This window comes from Lactuca serriola, chromosome 1 (assembly GCF_051521515.1).
Source record: "Lactuca serriola cultivar US96UC23 chromosome 1, Lser_US96UC23_V15, whole genome shotgun sequence".
NCBI lineage: Eukaryota > Viridiplantae > Streptophyta > Magnoliopsida > Asterales > Asteraceae > Lactuca > Lactuca serriola.
In genome coordinates this window covers 31,897,200-31,919,983 of record NC_136408.1, presented here as the reverse complement: position 1 = coordinate 31,919,983, position 22,784 = coordinate 31,897,200, and the positions used below count along the sequence as shown (strand labels likewise).

Below are 22,784 nucleotides of genomic sequence, written 5' to 3'. Positions count from 1 at the left end.
AGATAGCTACCCCAAGCGAAGCTAACAAAACAAAAAAACAAAATTGATTATTATATAAATTATAACTTTAATAAAATAGAACTTTTAACGTAAAGAAAATATACCTATTCCAGAGATCCAAATTCTCAGCCAAATAAACCCAATCTTGTGGCACCCGATCGTTAACTTCTTTGCCCAAAAAACCTTCACACAAAATGTATATCAAACATACTCTAACTGCATCAAAGTCGTCAAGTGCTAGGAATGTTTGATTTAAAATTAAACTTTTCAGGTCACCGATTTTCACCGAACTATTAGTATGGTCCGGAAATAGCCGTTTACACAGTAAACATCTTTTTTTACTGCTTATTAATTTTTCCGACCCTTTTCTCCCAATGTTTTTTGGATACTCCCCAAAATTGAAGCCGGTAATCAAACAAAACTCTTCCGGCCCATAAACCATTTTGGTATTGCCTACTCGAAAATATAAACGTTTTATTCCATCTGGAGATAAAACAGGGTCCGGCCAGATCTGGTGAAGGAACATTTTATGAAACAATAAAGCGTCCCCTTGTAAACGAGGGACATCAATAAAATAGCCAAAGACGGTATCTCTGAAAATAGCACGTCGGGCATCATCTAAAACTTCAAATACTTCCCATATGTTACCGCCAGAACCTTTTAGGTTCGCAAAGGCTTTCGTATTCATTAAACTAAAATGATGCTGCAAAAAAACACAAAAACAAATTAGATAACTAAAAAATATTTTTTTTTTAATTATATGATTACGAACTGCAAATACAATTTCTTAATTACTAATATATATATTTCCGATAAAAAAAAAACAATAACATACACATATATAAACAATTTTCCAAGTTATACAACAAATATATTTACGATAGAAAACAATATCATACATAATTATATAAATATTTTATTAAACATATTTTCAACTTAAACGACAAATATATCAACGACAAATTTTCAACTTAAACGACAAATATATAAACAATTTTCCAAGTTATACAACAAATATATTTACGATAGAAAACAATATCATACATAATTATATAAATATTTTATTAAACATATTTTCAACTTAAACGACAAATATATCAACGACAAATTTTCAACTTAAACAAAATTTCAACTTAAACGACAAATATATAAACAATTTTTATCTTTCTAATTAAAACTAACATTTTATAACCATATAAACAAAAAAATTTAAAAATAAAACGACAACCAAACTAACAATTTTGCAAGTTATACGACAACTTTATACAAATTTTCAACTTACACGACAAATACAAACAATTTCTAACAATATATATACGACAAATTTTCAACTTATACAAATGTTATACTTATACGACAAACACAAACAATTTCTAACAATATATATACGACAAATTTTCAACTAATACAAATGTTATACTTATACGACAGATATATATACAAACGACTATTTTGCACTTTATATAAACAATTATACGATAAGAATATACAAGATTTCAGGTTACACAACAACTAAAAAAACAACAAAAATAACACAACAAATAATACAACAAATGATAAAATAAAGAGATTGTTGACATTAAAAGAGTTAAAATCTAACCATATTTGCGGGATTGTTGACATAATCCTCCATTTTCTTCAAAAACTAGCAAAAATTCCGAGAGAAGCCCAAAGTTAGAGAGAGTTTTTGTGTATAGAATGGTGAAAAATGAAAAAAAAAAAAAAAAAAAAAAAAAAAAAAAAAAAAAAAACGTTTTTATAGTCAAAACGAGGGCATTTCGCAGATGAGGAAGCAATTTCGCAGATGTGGCTTCTCATCTGCGAAAGTACAAGTACCTAAAGCACAACTGTGCTTTAGGTACTTGTACTTTCGCAGATGAGAAGCCCATTTCACAGATGGGAGCTTCTCATCGGCGAAATGGGTGGCCAATTTTGTAATTTCGATTTTTTTTTTGCTATTTTTGTAATACAATTAGTGTAAATGACTATTTTTGTCATTTTCTCATTAAAATATGAATACATGATTACAGCTTAATTAATGCCTCACTTTGGATATGTAGTAACTTGTTGATAAATTTTTGGTGTTAGTATTGATGTAATTGTTTATAAGGATGAGTATGATATCGCACCGATATCAATATGAGAATTGAATCGAGTTAGTGTTAGTGTTACTAGTAGTGGTAGTGGTAGTGATACCGGTTTGCGATACTAGTACCGGTACCGATAGTATCAAATCCTAAATTTCATGATTTTAGAACACCAAGTACCGTCTGATATTTACATAAACAATGCGAGTTCAATATTGATACCAATTCACATTATGATATTTTGGTCGTTTTATATTTACATGAATCAAATATAAATGACAACCTAAGTCAATATTATTCGGATAAAAATAAACTATTCGTAAATAGCTTTACAAATTACAAATTGTCGGCTAGATGTCCAGATGAACAGAGGTGCACATATATTGGTTTTGAACTGTTTTAGTTTTTTTTTTCTTAAAAAGGATTTCAGTTATAATTGATCTTTTTTTGTTTTTTTTTTTAAATAAAATTAAATTAAAAAATCAATTCGGTTTTGTTATAAAAAAAAACGAATAGAAAACATGTTTTGGTTATATAAATTGAGGGTGTGGGTGTAGTAGCACCCACATGGTTTGCCACTTCATCCGGTTAAAACGTTACCCCCACCCTGCGGTCTTGAGTGTTAAATCTTGCCACGTGCACACTCTCTCTTGATTCCTCTTCTCTTCGAGTGTGGTGAAACGTCAAGATATTTACGATACAACAAATATTTCATTACTAGGCGAATGTCCGCGCGTTGCGCAGAAGCATCTATATAACTGAAATCTTTACATGTTTTTTTTTTTAAATATAACAATAATATTATTGTTAAATTTGATATAATAAATGATATACTAAGGAGATATAATATATTGATTATTTTGAAGAGTAAATTACACGAATGGTCCTTATGGTGATTTGCGTGCTTGGTCCCTAACTTGTTTTTTTTAACTCGGAAGGACAATAATATTTGTTTTTGTTATGCGCTTTGTCCCTACTGTTTGTTTTTGTTACGCGTTTGGTCTCTGTCTTACCTAAAAAGACTATTATTTAAATAGGGAAAAATTATGGGGTATGTAATATAAGGTGAATGGGTGGGGTTGGGGGTGTGTTTATTTAAATAAATTAGAAAATAAAGGGAAAAAGAGTATTTTTAGATAAGACATGGACCAAGTGCGTAACAAAAACAAATAGCAGGAACCTTCCGAGTTAAAAAAAATAAGTCAGGGACCAAATACACAAATTACTCTAAACCATAGGGACCATTCATGTAATTTACTCTATTTTGAATTATATGATAATATATACATCCATTAAAACTGCATAATCTCAATCTTTTGAATGACCTCTACCCAATGTTACTCATAAATAAAATAAAATATAATATATAGTTTGATGTTATTTATAGTTGTAGTTATTATTAATTAATTTTTTAAAATTTATTTTCTTAACTTTTTAATTTCTATCATTGTAATTATTTAAAACATCAAACAATTTTTTTTTTTTTTGATTTTAAAGGTAACAATATAATCATTTATATAGAGTTATTTTTAACTATTGTTATTGTAAGTTATTTTGAGCTAATTATTTAAAAACTTTTAACGATTATAAAAACATCTTTAAGAAATATTTTAGTTAAATTGATATTAAAATTTAGTTTTTAAATTTAGCACTACAATTTATCATTTTTAACTATTCACAAAATATTCTTTGGGTTTTTTAAGTGTATCTGAAATTTATATTGAAGTTGACCCTGTAATTTTATATTTAAATTAACAATTTAAGTATTTTGTCAATATTGTTCAAACGTTATGGCTTTAAATTGATAATGGTTTACATACAATAACATATTAAATCAAATAAATTAAGTATAATATGTTAAAAGTTAAAGACATAAGTTTATAAGTAGAAGTAAAAATATTATTTTAATATTGAAATTTAATTTATTTATTATTACACTTTAGGTTTGATACTTATTTAACCATATTAACCAACTTATAATCATTATTAGAAAGTCACTACAATTTATCATTTTTAACTATTTACAAAATATTCTTTCGGTTGTTCAAGTTGAACAAAAATATATATTTAAGTTGATCCTGTAAGGTTATATTTAAATTAACAATTTAAGTATTTTATACAAATTGTTCAAAAGGTGTAGCTTTAAAATGATAATGATTTTTATATAACAACATATTAGACCTAATAACTTAAGTATAATATGTTAAAAGTTAAAAACATAACTTTATAAATAGAAGAAAATATATTCTTTTAATATTGAAATTTAGTTTATATATAATTACACTTTAGGTTTTATATTTATTTAACCTTATTAACCAACTTACAATTATTATTAGAAAGAAAATTGAAAAGTCGTGGGAGTTTCAAATGAATGTGGTGAAAGGAAAAATAAATGGGAGTTTCAAATGAATGTGGTGAAAGGAAAAATGAATGGGAGTTTCAAATGAATGTGGTGAAAGGAAAAATGAATGGGAGTTTCAAATGAATGTGGTGAAAGGAAAAAATGAATGGGAGTTTTAAATGAATGTGGTGAAAGGAAAAATGAATGGGGGTTTCAAATAAATTTAATGAAAAAAAAAAAATATTAGTATATAATGATTTTAAAAGCTCAAGTAAGAACCCAAAATCCCAAATAGTTTAAGGGATTTGGATCCGAAATTAGTTGGAGTGTTGTAAAAGCTGAGTAAGGCTTTTCACAGCCCAATGGACCTGGCAATTGGGTTGGCCATGTAATTTACAATTTTGCCATCGTTTCAAGAATATGAGAAAACCGGTATATTGTCATCGGCTCATATCTTCCTCGCGAAAAACCCTCGGCGGTCGTGGAGACCTCAAGCAAATCAGGTTACATTTCCTTCGATTCGTAGAAAATTGAAGATCAAAGAAGGGGAAAACGCTCTAAAATTTATAAAATGGCTGAAAATAAAGAGATTCCGTCTCAATACGATCTGAATGCGAAGTGGGATGCCTGTCTAGATTTGGGTGTTCGTCGTTTCGTATACTCCGCCGGTATCGGTGCTTTCGCCGGTCTTCTGTTATTCCGTGAGTTCCTATTGCATTGTCAATCCCTTGATTCATAATTTTCGTTATCGCTGATTCCAAATGACGATCGATATGCTTTGATAGAATATAATAAACTATATGTCGCTAGGGCACTGTAATCAGCTTTCCGTTTGTTACGGGTATTATAGGTAGTTATTGTTTGAGGAGGAGTTTCTAAATCGAACTTGCCATACATGCGTCTCCGTTTGATATCTCCTTAACCAGTTGAATAAAACTGAAGCTAAATCAGCAAATCCAACCTTCTGAATTGTTAATGCTAGATTTCAATTTATCGTTTAGGTTATATATTTGACATTGGCGTATCAAGATTACTGAGATGTTTTCTTTGAAATTATTATCGAAAATGGGCATTTCTTATGGAAGTTGAAGTTATAATATTCATGCTTAATAAGAAGTCCTGTTACAATGTTTACAAAATGCTATAGAAAGGAGAAAGACTTTCATGAGAGTTTCCCTATATGTTTAACTAAGTTCTTTTTGACATATTTGTTATTAACTAGCTGTTGAGAAGAGAGTAGTATTCATTTCATATCCTCAATAGGTAATGCATACACATCTAATATACCCAATCTTTGGGACTTTGTTTTGTGGCTGTCAAACCTTCAAGTTCTACATTTGTGCTAATGCTCTTATTGTTAATTGAAACTTTGATGTAATTATAATTTTTATGCCACATGAAATGAAGTTACTACTATAATTTATACAACACTTTGGTTATGGCAGCTCAAGGTAATTTAAAATATTAGTATTTAATAGATGAAATGTTTTGTTAAATTATATTGGTAGGTTCCCCTGTTACAAGGTGGGCATCAATTGCTCTTGGTGCTGGAGTGGGAATTGGATCTGCATACTCTGATTGCTCTCACAAATTTGATGCCTCAACTTCCACTTCTCCCACTGTTGCTAAGGTAGCTTTGTTTTCTCACTTTATTATTTTTAATTTCTATTCATCTGAAACTGAAAGTATTGCATGGATGGATACAGCAATCAGCATTTGCATGAAATCTTTTTGAATTTCTGAATACGAATTTTCAGGACTGAAAAAAATAACCAGATGATGAGGGGTTGAAGGTGTAATTGTGAAGATTGTTGATGTTTTCCAATGATCAAGTGAAATGGATTTTGAATTTTATCTTGTATGAATGAATTTAGAAGAAGAGTAATAATTTTGGCAAACTGGCAATGTCCACTTTTTACATTACATTTACTGATTTCACATACATACATTTGATGTACAATCAAAACTATTTTTTTTTTTTTTTGGTTTTGGGCACTCCAATTTACCTTCTTCTTAATGTTTTGGTCTTCTTTTTTGCTTGGCTTTTGCTAAAATTCTACTCATGGTATTTATATATTTAAGATGGTATAGTTTATATGATAAGTAAAAGTTTATATCAGCAATCTCAATTATTAAAAATAAGGAGAAATAACCAATGGTTCCTTTTCCTTGATACATGTAAAAAAATTCTTGTTGCTTATTGTCTCGATGGCCTTGTGCATGAATGTCAAAGTAAACTTGTTTGCCAAATATGTTCTACATTGATTTATGTTTTATAATTCATGTTTTCAGAAGAAAAAAAAAACATAGTCAAATATTTTATTTTAATTTTGTTTATACTTAAATGACCATTTCAATATTCCCCGGCATGCCGACACTTGTAACAGAGAGCAAAAGGAGAACGGTTGTTTATTTCAAAGAGTAAAGAAAGCATAAAGAGTTTTTTTACAAATAATTTAATGGTGACGGTTGTTTATTTATTGATGCAAATCAGCGTTAAATGAGAAATTTCAAACTTATTGATATGGAAATGATACACCGACGTAATTAATCTTTTTTCCATTGCTATGATTATGCTTAATTTAGATCGTCCACGTTATTTAATTAAGTCAAAACTTTGGATTAAAAAAAACGAATGTTCCACATTTCAATCCCTTTATATTCACCATCAGTATTTGTACAAAGGAATCAAATATAGAATCCATCAAAAGCCACCATGGCCACCACCCTAACTACACCATTGTTAATGTTATCAATCTTCTTCGTACTCAATTCTATTCCAACCCCGTCATTCTCCTGTCCACTTCATCAAAAACAAGCGCTTCTCCACTTCAAATCCACCATCATTAATTCCAGATTGTTCATAGAGCTTAACTCATGGAATCCTGATTCCGATTGTTGCACATGGGACCGTGTTAAATGCAACACAACCACAACCATTACTGAGCTCAACCTCTCCAATGTTGTTCCCGAGTTCGCCAATCCGATTCCGGTGTTCTCCGACATCTTGATTCCGCTTTTCCATATCCAATCTCTGAAACTACTTGATATCTCGAGGAATTCCTTGAACGGAGAGATTCCCGGAGATGGGTTTGGTAATCTCACTGAATTAGTTCACCTTGACATGAAGCTGAATAACTTCCAGGGTTCCATTCCTTCTCAGCTTTTCGAACTTGAATCTCTTCGAATTCTTGATCTAAGTAATAATATTCTCCGGGTTGTTTTGAGCCATGAAGTTGGTAAGCTTCGAAATCTTGAACGTTTGTACTTGAATGAAAATTTTCTTTCGGGAAACATCCCAGAAGAGATTGGAAATTTAACAAAGTTAAGGGAATTATACCTTGGAAAGAATCAGTTCTCAGGCGGAATCCCATCTTCAGTTGTATACATGAAGGAACTAGAATCACTGGATTTGTCTGATAATTCTTTCTCCATGCAAATTCCTTCTGGCATGGGAATGCTACCCAACATGGCGAGACTAGACCTAAGCAAGAACCAATTCACGGGTCCAATCCCATCATCAATGCAAAACCTGAGCAAGTTAGAAACCCTTCGACTCCAACACAACAAGTTAACCGGAGTTATACCAACGTGGTTATTCAACATCACAACATTAAGGTATTTGTTCATTGGTGGAGCTCGAAACAACTTGATTTGGGATAACAAAGCAAACATCATTCCAAGATGTAGTCTAAAACAGATCTCCATGACTTCATGTGGAATTTCCGGCCAAATTCCTGAATGGATTTCATCACAGAAAGATTTGCATTTTCTTGATTTGAGCGTGAATGATTTAGAAGGTAGATTCCCAGATTGGCTCGTGGAGATGGATATTTCAGGCATAGTTCTTTCAGATAACAAGCTCACCGGATCTATCCCGCCGGGACTGTTTGAATCCATGAAGTTAGAATTTCTTGCCTTGTCCCGGAATAACTTTTCCGAGGAGTTGCCGGAGAATATTGGCCAAGCCAGATCGATCACGACACTTATGTTGTCAGGAAATAAATTTTCTGGACAAATTCCAATGTCCATGTCGAACATGAACAGGTTGCATGTTCTCGACTTGTCCAGAAACAGATTTTCTGGCGATAGTTTCCCTAACTTTAGAGAAAACCCTCTTTTATACGTAGACTTGTCGTACAATGACTTTTTTAGTAAGATCCCGTTGACCTTTTCTACAGAGATCTTAACTCTTTCACTGGGTGGGAATAAGTTTTCTGGTGACCTACCTTCAAATTTGACTAACTTGGTCAACCTCGAATGTCTCGATCTTTACAATAATGATATTACTGGATATTTCCAAGATGTTTTTCCTCGAATTCCAACGCTTCAAGTCCTAAACCTAAGAAACAATTCCCTTGAAGGAATTATCCCTGGAACAATCTCTAACCTCACTTCTCTCAGGATTCTTGATCTTTCTGGGAACAAACTGACCGGAAGTATTCCACAAGGAATTGCAAACCTTGAAAGAACGATCGAAACTCCCTATACAAAACATGCTCCCAATGATGTATTCTTCTCGGAAAATTTCCTTGAGGACATTGAGTATCAGGACTTGATAGTGAACTGGAAGAACTCCCTTCAGGGCCTATCTAGTCACAATCTTGATATGTATTGGTTCTTGGACTTGTCTAACAATAAAATCTCTGGTGAGATCCCAACATCGCTAGGAAATCTCAAAAGCATAAAAGTGCTAAACATTTCACACAACAACCTCGTTGGGCAAATTCCGGTGTCTTTCGGGAATCTGAGGGACATAGAGAGCTTGGATTTGTCACACAACAAAATCTCAGGTTCGATTCCACAATCACTAGTGAAGCTTGATCAACTTGCGATTCTGGATGTAAGCAACAATAGGTTAACAGGTAAGATTCCAACAGGTTGGCAAATGAACACAATGAACGAGTTGAATTTCTTTGCAAACAATAGTGGATTATGCGGTATGCAGATTATGATCAAATGCCCCGAGGATCCCTCACCACCAAAAGGAAATGTGGAGGAGAAGGAGAAACAATCATGGATTTTATGGGAAGGAGTGTGGGTTGGTTTTCCGGTTGGGTTCTTCTCATCAATCTTGATCATGGGATACTTTCTGAATTTTCTTTTGCTATTCAAATGTTGGTGAAAAATTCTTCCCTTATCAATTCGATAATCAATCCCATTAAACCAGTTGTTTGAACTTGGATACATATGATCTTGTTTCTTTGTGTGTTAAGCCAATTTCTTTTGCTATGAAATTACTATTCCCGTGTAAAAATCTAATGATGATTTTAGTGTCCGTACATTTAATGTAATTGGAAAAATTATGAGTGCCAAAGGAGATTTAATTTGTTATATAATACAATTTAGATAGAGATTGCATACTTGTATAAGTAATTTTTATCTCAAATATGACAAATGACAAGAGGAAGACATGATAAGAATAAAAGAATAATGAGACATATGTACTTCTTGGGATCGGTAAGGGGCATCTCACGATGCCAGCCAATCAAGTTAACCCATGCTGCTTATAGAAACAAATATGATTTGTACTTGTATGATTAGTTTTTCTAGGCAGCTCAAGCTGCCTAATGGATTTTCTAGAAAACTGTTCTTAACTATTTTAAACTGTTATTCGTCAATCTTGTCCACTTTAGGATAGTATGAGTATTTATACTCAATATTAGTGATAAATAAGATAAGTCCAGATAATATAATTATCTAGTTGTCTTCAAGTTGTATTCCTAGAAATTGGCCTTTGTTTGTTATTCTTGTATTATATATACTTGTAAACTCGTTTATATCCTTTGAGGTTAATTTAATAAAGTCTTATATGGTATCAGATTAGGTCAAGACTTTTCCTCTCTGCAATGACAAACGACGACTCCTCTTCCTCGTCGCCATCTTCTCTCCCTCTCAACATCATTCTTCATATGATTACTGTCAAACTTTCTCCTACAAACTACTTACTCTGGAGCAATAAAATGCTTCCCCTTCTTGCATATCAGAAGCTGTCCGGCCACATGGATGGCACGATTCTTCCTTCACCCAAGACAAAAGTCGTTGCAGATACTTCTTCTCCTAATCCTGACTATGAAACATGGTTGGAAGCAGATCGACGTGCCTACCTCGTTATCCAAGCCTCTTAGCGAGGCTGCTATGGCTGAATCTCTCGGCTCCAAGACTGCCTTTAATGTTTGGCGATCTCTTGAAGTAGCATATCGCCATGATTTCCTAGAGTGTATGCTGTTAGAAAAATGGGATAATAATAGCCTTGGAAATTCTGAGAATTGTGATTTCACTATCAAATCAAAGTATTGGGTGGTACTCCCTAATCTTTGATTGGATAAGACTCAGAAGAGAAAAGAACAGAGAATGAGATATATGAATTTCATGGGTATTAGAAAAAACTGACCAAAATTGGTTAAATATCTCCTTTGTCTGAAAACTGTCATAAAATAGTTTGCCAACAGTAAAAAACTGTCATAAATCTGGGTTTTCTATAATGATTAATACCAAGCCAAAAAACTGGTCAAATATTCTAAATTTGGATTTCTGATGCATTTTCGATCCCAGCCAGGGGCTCTACCCCTTGGACCCCGCCAGGGGCTGCCGCCCCTTGGACCCCGCTCCCAGGGGCGCTGCCCCGGACCCCCGTTCGTTCAGGGGCTTCGCCCCTAAATGACAGTCTACTTTTAATCTTAAGTAAATTTAAACAAGTGTGCACTCCACACCTTCCTTACTTGTTTAATATTTATTAAGATCACTTTTTGTCACACAAAGTAATCCCATTACACTTAAATCACATTAGTGAAACAAATCAACAACATATGCAAACCCTAAAGGATACCCTTCGACAACTTAAAAGGGGTTCCTCCACTGTTACCGAATTTGGTTCCAAATTCAAATCAATCTGTGACCAACTTGCTGCAATTGGTCACCCCATTGATGAATACTCAAAATTCGCCATTTTGGGAACCCTTTTAAGATATTGAGCATTCCTTACATTCTTCTTGTACATCTGTACATCGCTTTCTCTTTTCATGCCTGAACTTGAAAGTCGCATTGACAATCAACCATTTTTAGAAAATATGAGTATTTATATTTATAATTTGCCATTTTGAGAACCAACTTAAAATCTTCAAACATTCCTTACAATCTTCTAGTATATTCCTTTCTATTTTTCATATCTAAACTTGAAAGTGACATCGATGATTATCTCAAATTGGACGCCATGAGACCTAAGCATATGCTCGAAATATCAATTACACACAATAAACCTACACGATCATTGATCATCATGATATCCAGAAAAACCATATTGATTATTAAACTACCATATTTTCCCCATGTTTCTAACATACTCGTCTATAAAATAATTTATACTAAATGAACAAGGTTAAAACATTTTATGGCGTACAAAAATTAATTATACATGCTAACACACCATGTTACGATGTTCTCTCATACACACATGAATGCATGCTTTGTTTTCAAATATGTATTAAAATACCATATGTCCAATAGGGGGTGGGGGTTCAAACAAAACAATTATGGAATCGAGCATGCAGGAACGAATAATATTTAATCGTATGTGATATATATATATATATATATATATATATATATATATATATATATATATATATATATATATATATATATATATATATATAAAATAAAAAATTATAAAAGAATTAAAACAATTTTTAATTGCATAAAAAATATATTGTATTGATATTAATGTTACTTTATAAAGAATTAAATATTAAAATTTTAATATATTAAAAAAAATCCATAAATATAGCATTCCAAAATGAATTGTTAACATTCATTCTCACATTTTCAATTTCATAAATTTCTCGATCAATCCTAGTTCTGTCTAATCATACATTTGATTGTAAATTGTATTCACATTCATTCTTAACCCCGCTAGAAATGGATAACCGTTTGTCTTGGTGACAATCCACCGCCACCACCACCAGCTCATCTTTCCACCTCCACCTTTCGATCACTATCGTTTTCTTAAATTTAAAACCTATAAAAAAATATATATAATTCTAAACACATTTTTTAATTTTTTAAAACCAAAAATGAAAAATAAATAAATTTTAACTAAACATTTTTTCTTAATTTTCTAATGAAAACTGAAAATAAAAAATTGAAAACTTATTTCATTTGCCTGAAACGGTAACTAACATAAGCAAATATCAATGTACATAACTCTACAAACCATACAACACTTCCATTCATTCAAGAAATTGTTAAAAACTAAGAAAGAGATTGGGAAGAGAAAACCTATATTACGTACAAAAGATATATTAGTTTTTCTCTACAACCAACCCATTATGCAACCAATTTCTCATCATCGTAAAAGCTTCTTCTGCATCTGTATCATCTTCAACAGACGCTGGTCGATGAACAAATCCATGGCCTCTTCCTTTGAAAACCACGACCTTTGATCCCCCCACATTCTCCCTCTCGATCTCTTCCACCACCTTCACCGGACACAGCGGATCCTCATCCCCTGTTATATACAAAACCGGCACCTTCACTTTAGCAGCAACAGAAGGGTCGATTCTTGTGCCATAGAACGAGACTCCGAGGCCAAAACAACCCTCTTCATCTTCAGCCAGAACCTCAATTACCTTTCCGCCACCAAAACAAAACCCAACGATCCCAAGCTTCTTTGAGATTCCTGCAGCTACGAATTCTTCTACCATCCATTTGATCGAAGTTGTGATGTTTTTTGTAGCGATTTGGTTATGAGTTGCTCGCCATTCTTCATATGAGGATTTTGGGCGTTCTTTTCCCCATGGATCTCCGTTGAATAGGTCGGGTAGTAGAACGCTGCGTTATAACTTATAAGCATCAAAGCTTTCCATACAAGTACAACAATGGATTTGGAATATTATTTCCAAGGTAGAATTAGTAAAACATACTTGTAACCATTGCAGGCGATTCGATAGGCGAAATCTCTGGTACATGAATCTTCAAACCCAAAGACGTCAGACAATAGTAAAATACCAGTTCCATTGTTGTTCTTCACAGCGGAGAGAAGATAAGCAGGAACAGTATCGGATCCTTCACCTATGGAAACCTCAGCTCCATTCACCAGCTCACATGCCTCCTCATCGGTGCCTTCTTCGATCTGCACCTGACTGCAACACACCCGGCGATATGATTTTTTCCTAGACAAGGATCTCCGGCAACGATTTAAGCTTAGATTGCAGATTTTCTGGACAATAACTGAAGCTTTACGGTCAACATTCAAATTAAAATTGAAATATCTGCGATTTTTATAATTATGCTCTTCCCAATCCAAAACCACCGTCCACTTTTACAGAAGCAAATAAGAAGATTAAGAATGAGAAATCGGAGACTTACAGAGAAGGAAAGGCGCGGCGAGAAGCTTGGATTCGGAGCATTGAGAAGATACCTGGAGGTTGTTGCTGATGAAGCAATGATAATGGCGGAGGTTAACCCCATTTCTTGCTCTGGTCTCAATGTGGATTCTGTAATGTGGAAGATGATGGAAGATATCTGGAGAGAAAATGGGAATAATACAAAACAAATATCTGTTCAGAAAATTCTAGGCCTCAGACCTCATGAACATATCTTATTTTTATATAACAAAATAACAAATAATCATGTATTCAAACAACTAGTGAAAAATCGCAAATGATCATTATTTGTAAACAATTTTATACCACGTGTGCAAACAAACACTAATTGCGGACGTGTTTGTAACTTTTTAAATAAGTTTAGTCTTTTTGGTTTCAAGAAAGAGTTTAGCGACTTGTTTGCAAAAACAAAATGAAAAAATGTGATGGGTTTTAAATGGTTTTCTCAAATTTATATTGTGCATATTAATGAAACACATAATTCTACTATTTCTACAAGGTCAATATGAAAATGCAAACAAGCATTTTTATTAGTTGCATCATGATGAGCAATTTACAAATTCTGTATAACAAATTAGAAAATGCACAAGTTTAGTCCCTCTAGTTTTGTGTTTATTGCATGTTCAAGGACTGTATAGCAAGCTTGGCTGCAGTCATGGAGACTCTGTTCTTGACAAAACCCGTACAATTTTCAAGTCTTTGTAGTGTTTCTTTAACATCCATTGCTTTCAGCTTTTCTTCTTGCAACTTCAACATTTCTGATTGTGTAGATCCTGTCATAATTCATTAACAATTTTCATATTCAGTCACTGTGCTTTGAAAGATACACGTACACCCAGTTATAGCATCTTTCAATTAATCCAAATCATGAATTGACTTTATACCCGAAACATTTTGAAGTGCAGCAAAGGACACACGCTCAGCAAAAGATGGAATGAAAGCTTCTTCACAATCTATAGAAGGTTCTTTAAGAGCCCATTCTAAGGAGTTTGCTGTTTGTGTTTGCAATGGTTCATCTTTTGTAGCCTAATCATTAGCATAAGCAGAAAAATTAGTCATTTTTGTAATAATCTCAATGTATGACAGTTGTTTTTGACTTGCGACTTAATACAGAACCTTTAACTTTATTTCCAAACTATTCAAACTGTGAAGAGCTTCTTTCAGTTCTAGAACTTTAGAACTTATTTGACTTTCATTCTGTGGAACATTGTCTTGTAATGGTAATACAATGCCTTCTAAATAAGGATCCGCCTGCAGAATCACTAAAAGTTACCCCTTTGATTGAAGTAATTTTTAAACAATTAAAAGATTCTTATGAAGAATCGACACAATATTTCAACATTACCTTTGCAAATTTCACAAGTGTGACTCGACCAATTCCTCTAATGGAGACCAAGGCCCCGACATCTAATTGTTCAACCTGTCACAAGTCATAACACTGAGAGGACAATGAGTTTGACCGAAAAAAAAAATAGTAAAAAATGTAAAGGAATTAAAGGAAATGTGATGATTAATGGAAGCTTACCTTCTCTATAGAAACCAAACAACCGTATCTAGCAGCAAATGATGCTTCTTTGGATGAGGAACTCACCACAATGGGATCCAACACGAAATGCACAAAAAGTTTCTTCTTTTTGAACAAACACTGAAATCAAAGAGTAAAAGCATATCACATCAACAATTTGAAGTAAAGAACTAAAGAGGGATAACACTTTTGCAGGATAGAACTATAAAAAGAAGCGAATTCAATACCTCATCCAACAACTTTAGGTATCTTGCTTCAAATAGGTGAAGTGTCTTTGCCTCAGATGGAACTAGCACCTGAAATACATAAGAAAAATGTCCGCATTTCAAATTAAGTATAAGCTTCAAACTTGAAATGAATTTGAGACCTTGAGTGTGGGGTTTACGATATGAACAATCATAGCGAAGTAACATAAGAAACGAGATACCTGATCAGAAGGAAAAGGGAGAAGCGGAAGCTCCAAGAAGGTCGCGTAGGCTACGATATTGCGTCGTAATTTCTTATTGGGGCGTCTGAGTAGTTGGGTTTTGGAATCTAGACGCCGGAGGGAATAATAATAAAGCAGATGAGAGGTTGTAATTGAGGCTGCTCCTCCTCCTCTTCTTGTTCCTACTGTGGGGAAGGAATTGAGAGTGATGTTGGACAAAAGAACGGAGGAACGAGAAACGGCAGCAATGGAAGTGGAAGTTGAATTTGTGGTGAAGGCATTGAGAGTGGTTCTGCAACTCATTTTTGACGACTGCAACAACAAATTTCGTGATTCGGGAAGGGGGATAGGGATTCTTCGGCCATGATTATGTGGAAACCTGTTACCCCACGTACCCGTGTCACGAATTTCATTTTGTTTAGGAGGCGTTTGGTTTTCAGGATGATTCTGATTATGTCACATTATTAACGTAAATAAGAATTAGAGTAAATTATAAGATTAATCTTTTGTCGGTGTCAAACTACACTTATAATCTTTAATTTCAAAAATTAATTTGGACCATCCTTACAACGTTTTTCTCTCACTAGGATCATCCCTGACGAACATAAACTAACTAATTTACCATTTTCATTTTTTTTGATATATTTTATTTATTTATTTGTTATTAATAATTTTCTTTTCTTAAAAAAAAGACCCACCACCGCAAACACTTATCCTTAACCTAGCCCCACCCAAAAACTCCAATCATTCATCGGTTCTTTTTCTTCACTTAGGTCGCCGGAGCTGGAGAGATACGGGGGGCCGGAGCCACCACCCTCGTCTCCACCACAGTCATCGTCGAAGCTACCAGGAGAGAAAATAGAAGATCATCGCTTCACTCACATGCGTACCACCCCCACATCATCGTCGTCACAACTTCGTTGTCGTCTCCACCTGCACAACGTTGGTCGTCTCCGAAAACGACTCAAACTTCTCAGATTTACATCAGCATTAATCGGATTATCTTCTCAGATTTACTCGAATATCTTCTTTGATTTGTAGGTCGGTGATCTTCTCTGTTTGACAATCGTTGCCACATCATTTGGGGTTTGCAGATCTACACTCCAAATAAAACTCTCTATTTTCCATTTGTAGATCTACATGGTGGTGCTTGCCAAAGGTGAAAGGGGGAAATTTAGATGGTAACAAGTGGTGGTTGTTGGAGCTGAGAAATAGGTGGTTGGTAGTACCTGCAGGTGGTCGAAGGTTGGTGTTGGTCGGAGGTAGGTGGTTGTTATAACACTTCATCTTCTCCCATGTTTGTTGGTTGGTGATAGTGGTGCCAGGAAAACGTATCTGGTGAATTAGAGAGAAAGAGATTATGAGAGGTGTATGGTTTTGTTGGGGTTGTTGGGTTTTTGGATTTACATATTTTCGGTGGGTAGCCGACCGACAAGTAGGTAGTCGAAGATGGTGGTGGCTAGCCAGCTGACAAGTGTGAATATGGTTCCTAAAACTTCAAAGGAGTGGGTGGCTTTGAGAGGGATGAGGAATAGATGGTGGACAGATTCTTTTTGTTTTTTTTAATAAATTGAAAAGAAAATTATAAATAAAATAAAAATGAAATGAAAATGGTAAAATAGTCATTTTATGTTCGCCAGGGATGGTCCAAGTGAGAAAAAGACATTACAGGGACGGTCCGAGTTAATTTTTGAAATTAGGGACTAAACGTGCATTTTGACACTTAGCGGAGGGGAACGAATCGTGTAATTTACTCTAAGAATTAAGAATACAATAACTTCAAACAAAAATAATATATTTTATTTGGATAATCATAAAAATATCATCAAAATATAAAAAATGTTTGTAAACATGTATAAGTGTCTTTTCAAAAATGAAATACTAAAACATTTATATCAAACATACGACCTGACAGTTCTAGACATGAACACACGAATTCGTGTATAACACGACATGACACAAATACACAATATGAATACATCTTGAAAAATGAGATAAAACTTATTTCTTTGTGTGTGTATCCGTGTCGTGTCAAATTCGTGTCTGACACATAAAAGAAACGACACGAATACACGAATTGTCAAGTCTAAACATAATTATTAGTTCAATTATTAGTTAATTTAGACTTCGAAACCGATTTGAACATTGTTAGGGTCAGTGGCATAACAATATTTTATTTTAGGTTAGGCCAAATAATATACAAAATATGAAAGAGTGACTCTGATTTTCGGGAACATTGTATTAACATGGGATGTCATTTACTGGATTATTGCAACTCATTAATTATAGGGGTAAATTTGATATTTTGTTTTGAGAGAGAATTAAATAGTAACTACATTTTAGGCAACTAACTGAAATTAATCAAAAAAATAAAGAGAAATTAAATAAAAAGTTAATACAAATTAAAATATAATATGACAATGGGAATCTTAGATTTCTCATGAAAAATAATTCGACATTTTTTTAAAGGAATATCAATAATAAATTCTTGAAGAATACTTTTACCCGAGTTTAAGAAGTAAGAGAGAGTAAGTTGAACATACCAACAAATCAAATATTCTTTTAGAATTTATGATAAATAATTTGTTAAACTTAACAACCAATCAAATATATTCTTTTAGAATTTAGGATAAATAATCGGTATAACATAACAACGAATCATATACTTCTTTAGAATTTATGATTAATAAATGGTTTAACATGTTTTATTTTGTATACAACTGAAAAATTCTTAAAGAACTAAAATGTTCTGGCTATAACACCACAAATATTTTATACAAATAAAGTAATTCTTGAAGAATATATAGTTTTCTAACTCTATAACACTATTCTTTTTATACTCCTGAAGAATACAATGTCTAATTTTTTTTTTTGTCTTTTCACTTTAATCATCGTCACAGACCACCACCTTAAACGACTGTAATTCTTGAAAAATTTGATCATTCTTGAAGAATATTTGAATAATATAATGTCTAAAACTTTTTGTGTTTCCACTATTTTTGATCGATATTGATTACCACCTGCATCGTGATCCTCTCATAACATATACCTACATTAAAACACACCATTCAGACTTTAACATCACAAACCACCACCTCCAGCCTCTCTGTAATTCTTTAAGAATCAAAATTCATTCTTTAATAACAACAATTCATTCTTTAATAATCAAAGTTAATTCACGGTAAAAAAGTTATGCTTATTTTTTAATATTGTAAAAAGAAAAATAAGTAAATATACATTGATGTTATATAGAAAAAATGTATTTTAGTCAATCCTAGCCGTATAGATGATGGAAAAACTATTTATTACTTGTTTGGTCAAAACCCAACTATGGTTCAAATAGTTGAACCATAACTTTATAACAAAAGACCGATAAATTTAAAGTATGTCCCAATCGAATAGGAAATGAAGGTGGCAATTCACCTTTTGTTGTAGTGGTAGCTACCTCATATAATTTCAATGAAATATCTGCAACATCTTTCTTGTCATTTCCAAACTTGAATTCTACTAAATATCCATAATAATCCCTTTTCCTACAAAAAGAATAGAGTCCCACTATAATGATGCAAAATTTTGAAATGGGTTGTACAAAATAATAAATTATGTATGTTTTGAACTTACATCTTGTAATAAAATACATCTCATCACCAAAACCACCATATGAATAAATGAGATTCTCATCATGACCTTCTTGATATCATTCAAATGATATTGAGTTATTGAGTTATGATTCCACTTATGTCGATACTCCTCTCCTGATATCTTTTGCATTTTGATCATTACCTCTTGATTCCTCTTTCTACTCTACTGATGACAAAATCCTCCATGAAGCTCTCCTAGCACGGATTACATTTTTATACCTAACTGTGTAGATTCCTTTATTCCATAATCAGTTTCCACACCTAACTTTGCAACTTTTATCATTTATTCTACCATCTCTATCAACATTAAATCGTAAAAGGGATAGTTAGAATCAACAACAACACTAAACTAGAAAAAAGAATATTAGTGAATCTAAGGAATGTCAAAAAAAATATTCAGATTAAAAGCTTGAAATGGAACAAATCTGTCAAACAAATGACTATCTACATAAAATGAAGCATAACTAGTTAGATTAGGACCTTACTATGAAGATATCAAGTTCATAATCAAACTAACACCACAAAAATGGTCTAGCATTTCTAGCTCCATGGAATTTTTAAAAAGCAGCATACGCTAACACGTAGAAGTTGATATGTGCAATGGATAATCAAGTTATAAAACCCAAAGCATAATTTGGATTATTCAATTTAGATCCCAAAGCAAGTATCCAGTTTGCAACTATAATTACATGTTGCAATTTGTATGTACTAATAAACTAAACTATACTAAGGACTAGCAAGTAGAGAGAATAAGATCAATTTTGAGTCATTTGTATCTCTTTCTCTCAGTAAATTCCATTTCAGCAACAAGTGTGATATGAAACAATTATAAAACCAAAAAAAATAATAAAATCACATGAATGTGAACATAAATCGGATAATCCTTTCTCCAATTATGATGAGTAGTGAAGTATAAATAAAATAGAAAGATCAAAGAAAAAGAATTTTGACTGACCATCATATCATTCGCCTTGCTCAGTTAGCTTAACACTGTAGAAAGAGATCTCGGGTTTTCAAGTAGCCATGGAGATCGATCTATGAGATTTGATGAATATGATATAAGGATTCAAGGATTACTTTGTTGTTTGAGAGAGAGATAGAGAGGAAAGATCATATCGCTTTTTTTAAACAAGACAACAAATTATCAAAGAATAAGAAAGAGACATCATGATGGCCTTGTCTGTGATACAGTCTTCGTCGGAGAAGAAAGGGTACGATGAAGAGGAAAAATAAATGATAGTGAAATAGGATACCTGTGGTGGTCCGACGATGGTTTTGTGCATATGTGGAGACGGCAAGTCGATGACAGGAGATGACATTCTTCATCATTTACTTCTTATATGTGAATCCTATTTTATCCCAAAAAAACCCTCCCAAAATTAGGTCAATATATAGTGAAACATCCCAAAAATACAGTCCAAAAATTTCGTTTTAAACCATTAAATAAACCATAATTGTTGTTTGATAAATAAAATCGTAAGTCGTGATAATCTCAAAAACATCTATTAAAACCAGTATCAATGTTTCCAAATCACATATAAAAATATCATAGTAAAAGTCCCAATCTAAGAGATGTGGTGTGTGTCATGCGATCATCGCGATCCCCTTCCTTTGCTAGGTGAAGTACCTGAAACCAAAACTGAAAACCGTAAGCACAAAGCTTAGTGAGCTCCCTAAACTACCACATACTATACACATAACATATAACATAACTTTGGGACTTTGCCCAGGTGCATCGGGATGAACCCAGCATCGGGCTTACCCCGACATTAGACTGCATCTGGCATCGGGCTTGCCGCCACATACCTACAACATATCATATAACATAAACACAAAACATAATCGGACCGAATCCTAGAACACATCACACATAACATATAAGCTAACATACATCGGGTTTGCCCCGACATCGGACCGAAGCCCGGAAGACATAACACATAACGTATAAGCTAACATACATCAGGCTTGCCTCAACATCGGACCGAAACCCGAAACACATAACACATAACATATAAGCTAACATACATCGGGCTTGCCCCGACATCGGATCGAAGCCCGGAACACATAACACATAACATGCAAGAATCACAAAGACATCAAGCATACATAAACGCTTCTCGAGACCGCCCCGACATCGGACCGTAGCCCGGAACTACTAACATCTAAACGAGCCAACATTGGTGCCTTCGACCCATTCCTACAGGAGGAAAATTCACCTCGCAAAGCTGACTGCTAAAATCTCGAGTGAGGAATCTCTAACGGCTGCTCCAATGACTCATCGGCTATCAATTTCACAACAACACTTAATTAAAATCTGATAATCCTTCTTAGGGTAAAATGACCATTTTACCCCTGGTCAAAGTCAACACTGGTTCAAAGTCAAAGTCCAGGTCAAGTTCCAGTCAACCCAACTCGTCGAGTTACCTCCTAACTCGGCGAGTTCCTGTACTACTCAAACTCATGGTCAGCCGAGTCAACTCGTCGAGTCTCTTCGCAGACTCGTCGGGTTCTACCTAGCATACAACCGGGACAACCCAACTTCAACTCGTCGAGTCCCTTACTGGATTCGCCGAGTTCCCCTGTCTGTTTGGGCTATCTTAATGGATTAAGCCCCTACACTTCATATCCAAGCTTCATACTTCACATAAACCCTGAAATTGTCCTTTTAAGGGTAAAGTTTCTAACTTTACCCCTTAATACCACTTCTCAAAGGGTTTAGCTCAAACCCTAATTCCTTGGGACCTAGAACTTGGTCCTTAAGCCCTCCTTACACCAAACTCAAGCTTACAACCTCAGATATACACCCCGAGCACTACTTGGACACGTTAAGTTCCCACCTTTCCCACATGCATGGCCTTTTGGGGCTAAAAAGGCCAATATTACTTTGTAAAGCTTGCATGGGGGCTCCAATGGCATAAAGTTTGCACCTTTATGTCATAACAGCCCCTCTAGGTACTAAATCTGGAAGAATACTCTCTTGGGTCGACCATCTCCCAAAAGCTACCAATCTTGGACAAAAAACCCACATAAAGAGGACATAAAGAGATCTAATGAACTAAGTATTGGATAAGGTGTCTAAGTCCGTAACTATATTTGGTATCAACATGACTCGACCCGGCATGGTCCATTTGGGTTGCACTTCACCTAATAACTTGCATGGATATACTTTTGAGAATAAGATGTTTATGATATATTAATATATTATTAGTTATAATATATTAATATGATATCATAATTATTTAATTAGTATTGATCAAGAATTAATTTAGAATTAATTTAGTGATCAAAATGGAGCTAATTAAATATGGACTCTTATTTATATATATGGATTGGGCTGAGATTTATTTAGGATGGGCTAAGAGTATATGGAGTCCATGGAT

At 33.6% G+C, this 22,784-nt stretch overlaps 4 protein-coding genes and 1 pseudogene across 4 annotated transcripts; 2 read left to right on the top strand and 3 right to left on the bottom strand.

Moving 5' to 3' along the window:
* Positions 1–4,872: 4,872 nt before the first annotated feature.
* On the top strand, positions 4,873–6,407 carry LOC145080835 (MICOS complex subunit MIC10-like). Its single transcript, XM_079023200.1, has 3 exons — positions 4,873–5,129; positions 5,937–6,058; positions 6,186–6,407. Exons 1-3 carry the CDS (start codon positions 5,000–5,002, stop codon positions 6,189–6,191), a joined length of 258 nt encoding a protein of 85 aa, XP_078879326.1. The 5' UTR covers positions 4,873–4,999; the 3' UTR covers positions 6,192–6,407.
* A 625-nt stretch (positions 6,408–7,032) lies between these two features.
* On the top strand, positions 7,033–9,736 carry LOC145080819 (receptor-like protein 46). Its single transcript, XM_079023198.1, has one exon. It carries the CDS (start codon positions 7,145–7,147, stop codon positions 9,551–9,553), a length of 2,409 nt encoding a protein of 802 aa, XP_078879324.1. The 5' UTR covers positions 7,033–7,144; the 3' UTR covers positions 9,554–9,736.
* Positions 9,737–12,561: 2,825 nt separating this feature from the next.
* Positions 12,562–14,034, bottom strand: LOC145080803 (alpha/beta-Hydrolases superfamily protein). Its single transcript, XM_079023197.1, has 3 exons — positions 13,795–14,034; positions 13,350–13,645; positions 12,562–13,257 (listed from the first exon to the last, which is right to left on the bottom strand). Exons 1-3 carry the CDS (start codon positions 13,894–13,896, stop codon positions 12,729–12,731), a joined length of 927 nt encoding a protein of 308 aa, XP_078879323.1. The 5' UTR covers positions 13,897–14,034; the 3' UTR covers positions 12,562–12,728.
* Positions 14,035–14,317: 283 nt separating this feature from the next.
* Positions 14,318–16,163, bottom strand: LOC145080787 (ATP-dependent protease La (LON) domain protein). Its single transcript, XM_079023196.1, has 7 exons — positions 15,764–16,163; positions 15,564–15,632; positions 15,337–15,456; positions 15,157–15,231; positions 14,928–15,062; positions 14,696–14,837; positions 14,318–14,584 (listed from the first exon to the last, which is right to left on the bottom strand). Exons 1-7 carry the CDS (start codon positions 16,064–16,066, stop codon positions 14,424–14,426), a joined length of 1,005 nt encoding a protein of 334 aa, XP_078879322.1. The 5' UTR covers positions 16,067–16,163; the 3' UTR covers positions 14,318–14,423.
* Positions 16,164–19,091: 2,928 nt separating this feature from the next.
* LOC145053193 (14-3-3 protein 9-like) lies at positions 19,092–20,429 on the bottom strand (annotated as a pseudogene).
* Positions 20,430–22,784: the final 2,355 nt, after the last annotated feature.

Bases quoted from the DNA above. Each gene is read 5' to 3' on its own strand.
- LOC145080803 (XM_079023197.1), bottom strand. From the start codon at position 13,896: ATGGGGTTAACCTCCGCCATTATCATTGCTTCATCAGCAACAACCTCC. The intron at 13,646-13,794 runs GTAAGTCTCCGA...GTTATTGTCCAG, and splicing joins CGCCGCGCCTTTCCTTCTCT to AAAATCTGCAATCTAAGCTT. The intron at 13,258-13,349 runs GTATGTTTTACT...GTTATAACGCAG, and splicing joins ATCGCCTGCAATGGTTACAA to CGTTCTACTACCCGACCTAT.
- LOC145080787 (XM_079023196.1), bottom strand. From the start codon at position 16,066: ATGAGTTGCAGAACCACTCTCAATGCCTTCACCACAAATTCAACTTCC. The intron at 15,457-15,563 runs GTATTGAATTCG...CTTTGATTTCAG, and splicing joins ACCTAAAGTTGTTGGATGAG to TGTTTGTTCAAAAAGAAGAA. The intron at 14,585-14,695 runs GTATAAAGTCAA...GAATTATGACAG, and splicing joins TGCACTTCAAAATGTTTCGG to GATCTACACAATCAGAAATG.
- LOC145080819 (XM_079023198.1), top strand. From the start codon at position 7,145: ATGGCCACCACCCTAACTACACCATTGTTAATGTTATCAATCTTCTTC.
- LOC145080835 (XM_079023200.1), top strand. From the start codon at position 5,000: ATGGCTGAAAATAAAGAGATTCCGTCTCAATACGATCTGAATGCGAAG. The intron at 5,130-5,936 runs GTGAGTTCCTAT...TTATATTGGTAG, and splicing joins CGCCGGTCTTCTGTTATTCC to GTTCCCCTGTTACAAGGTGG.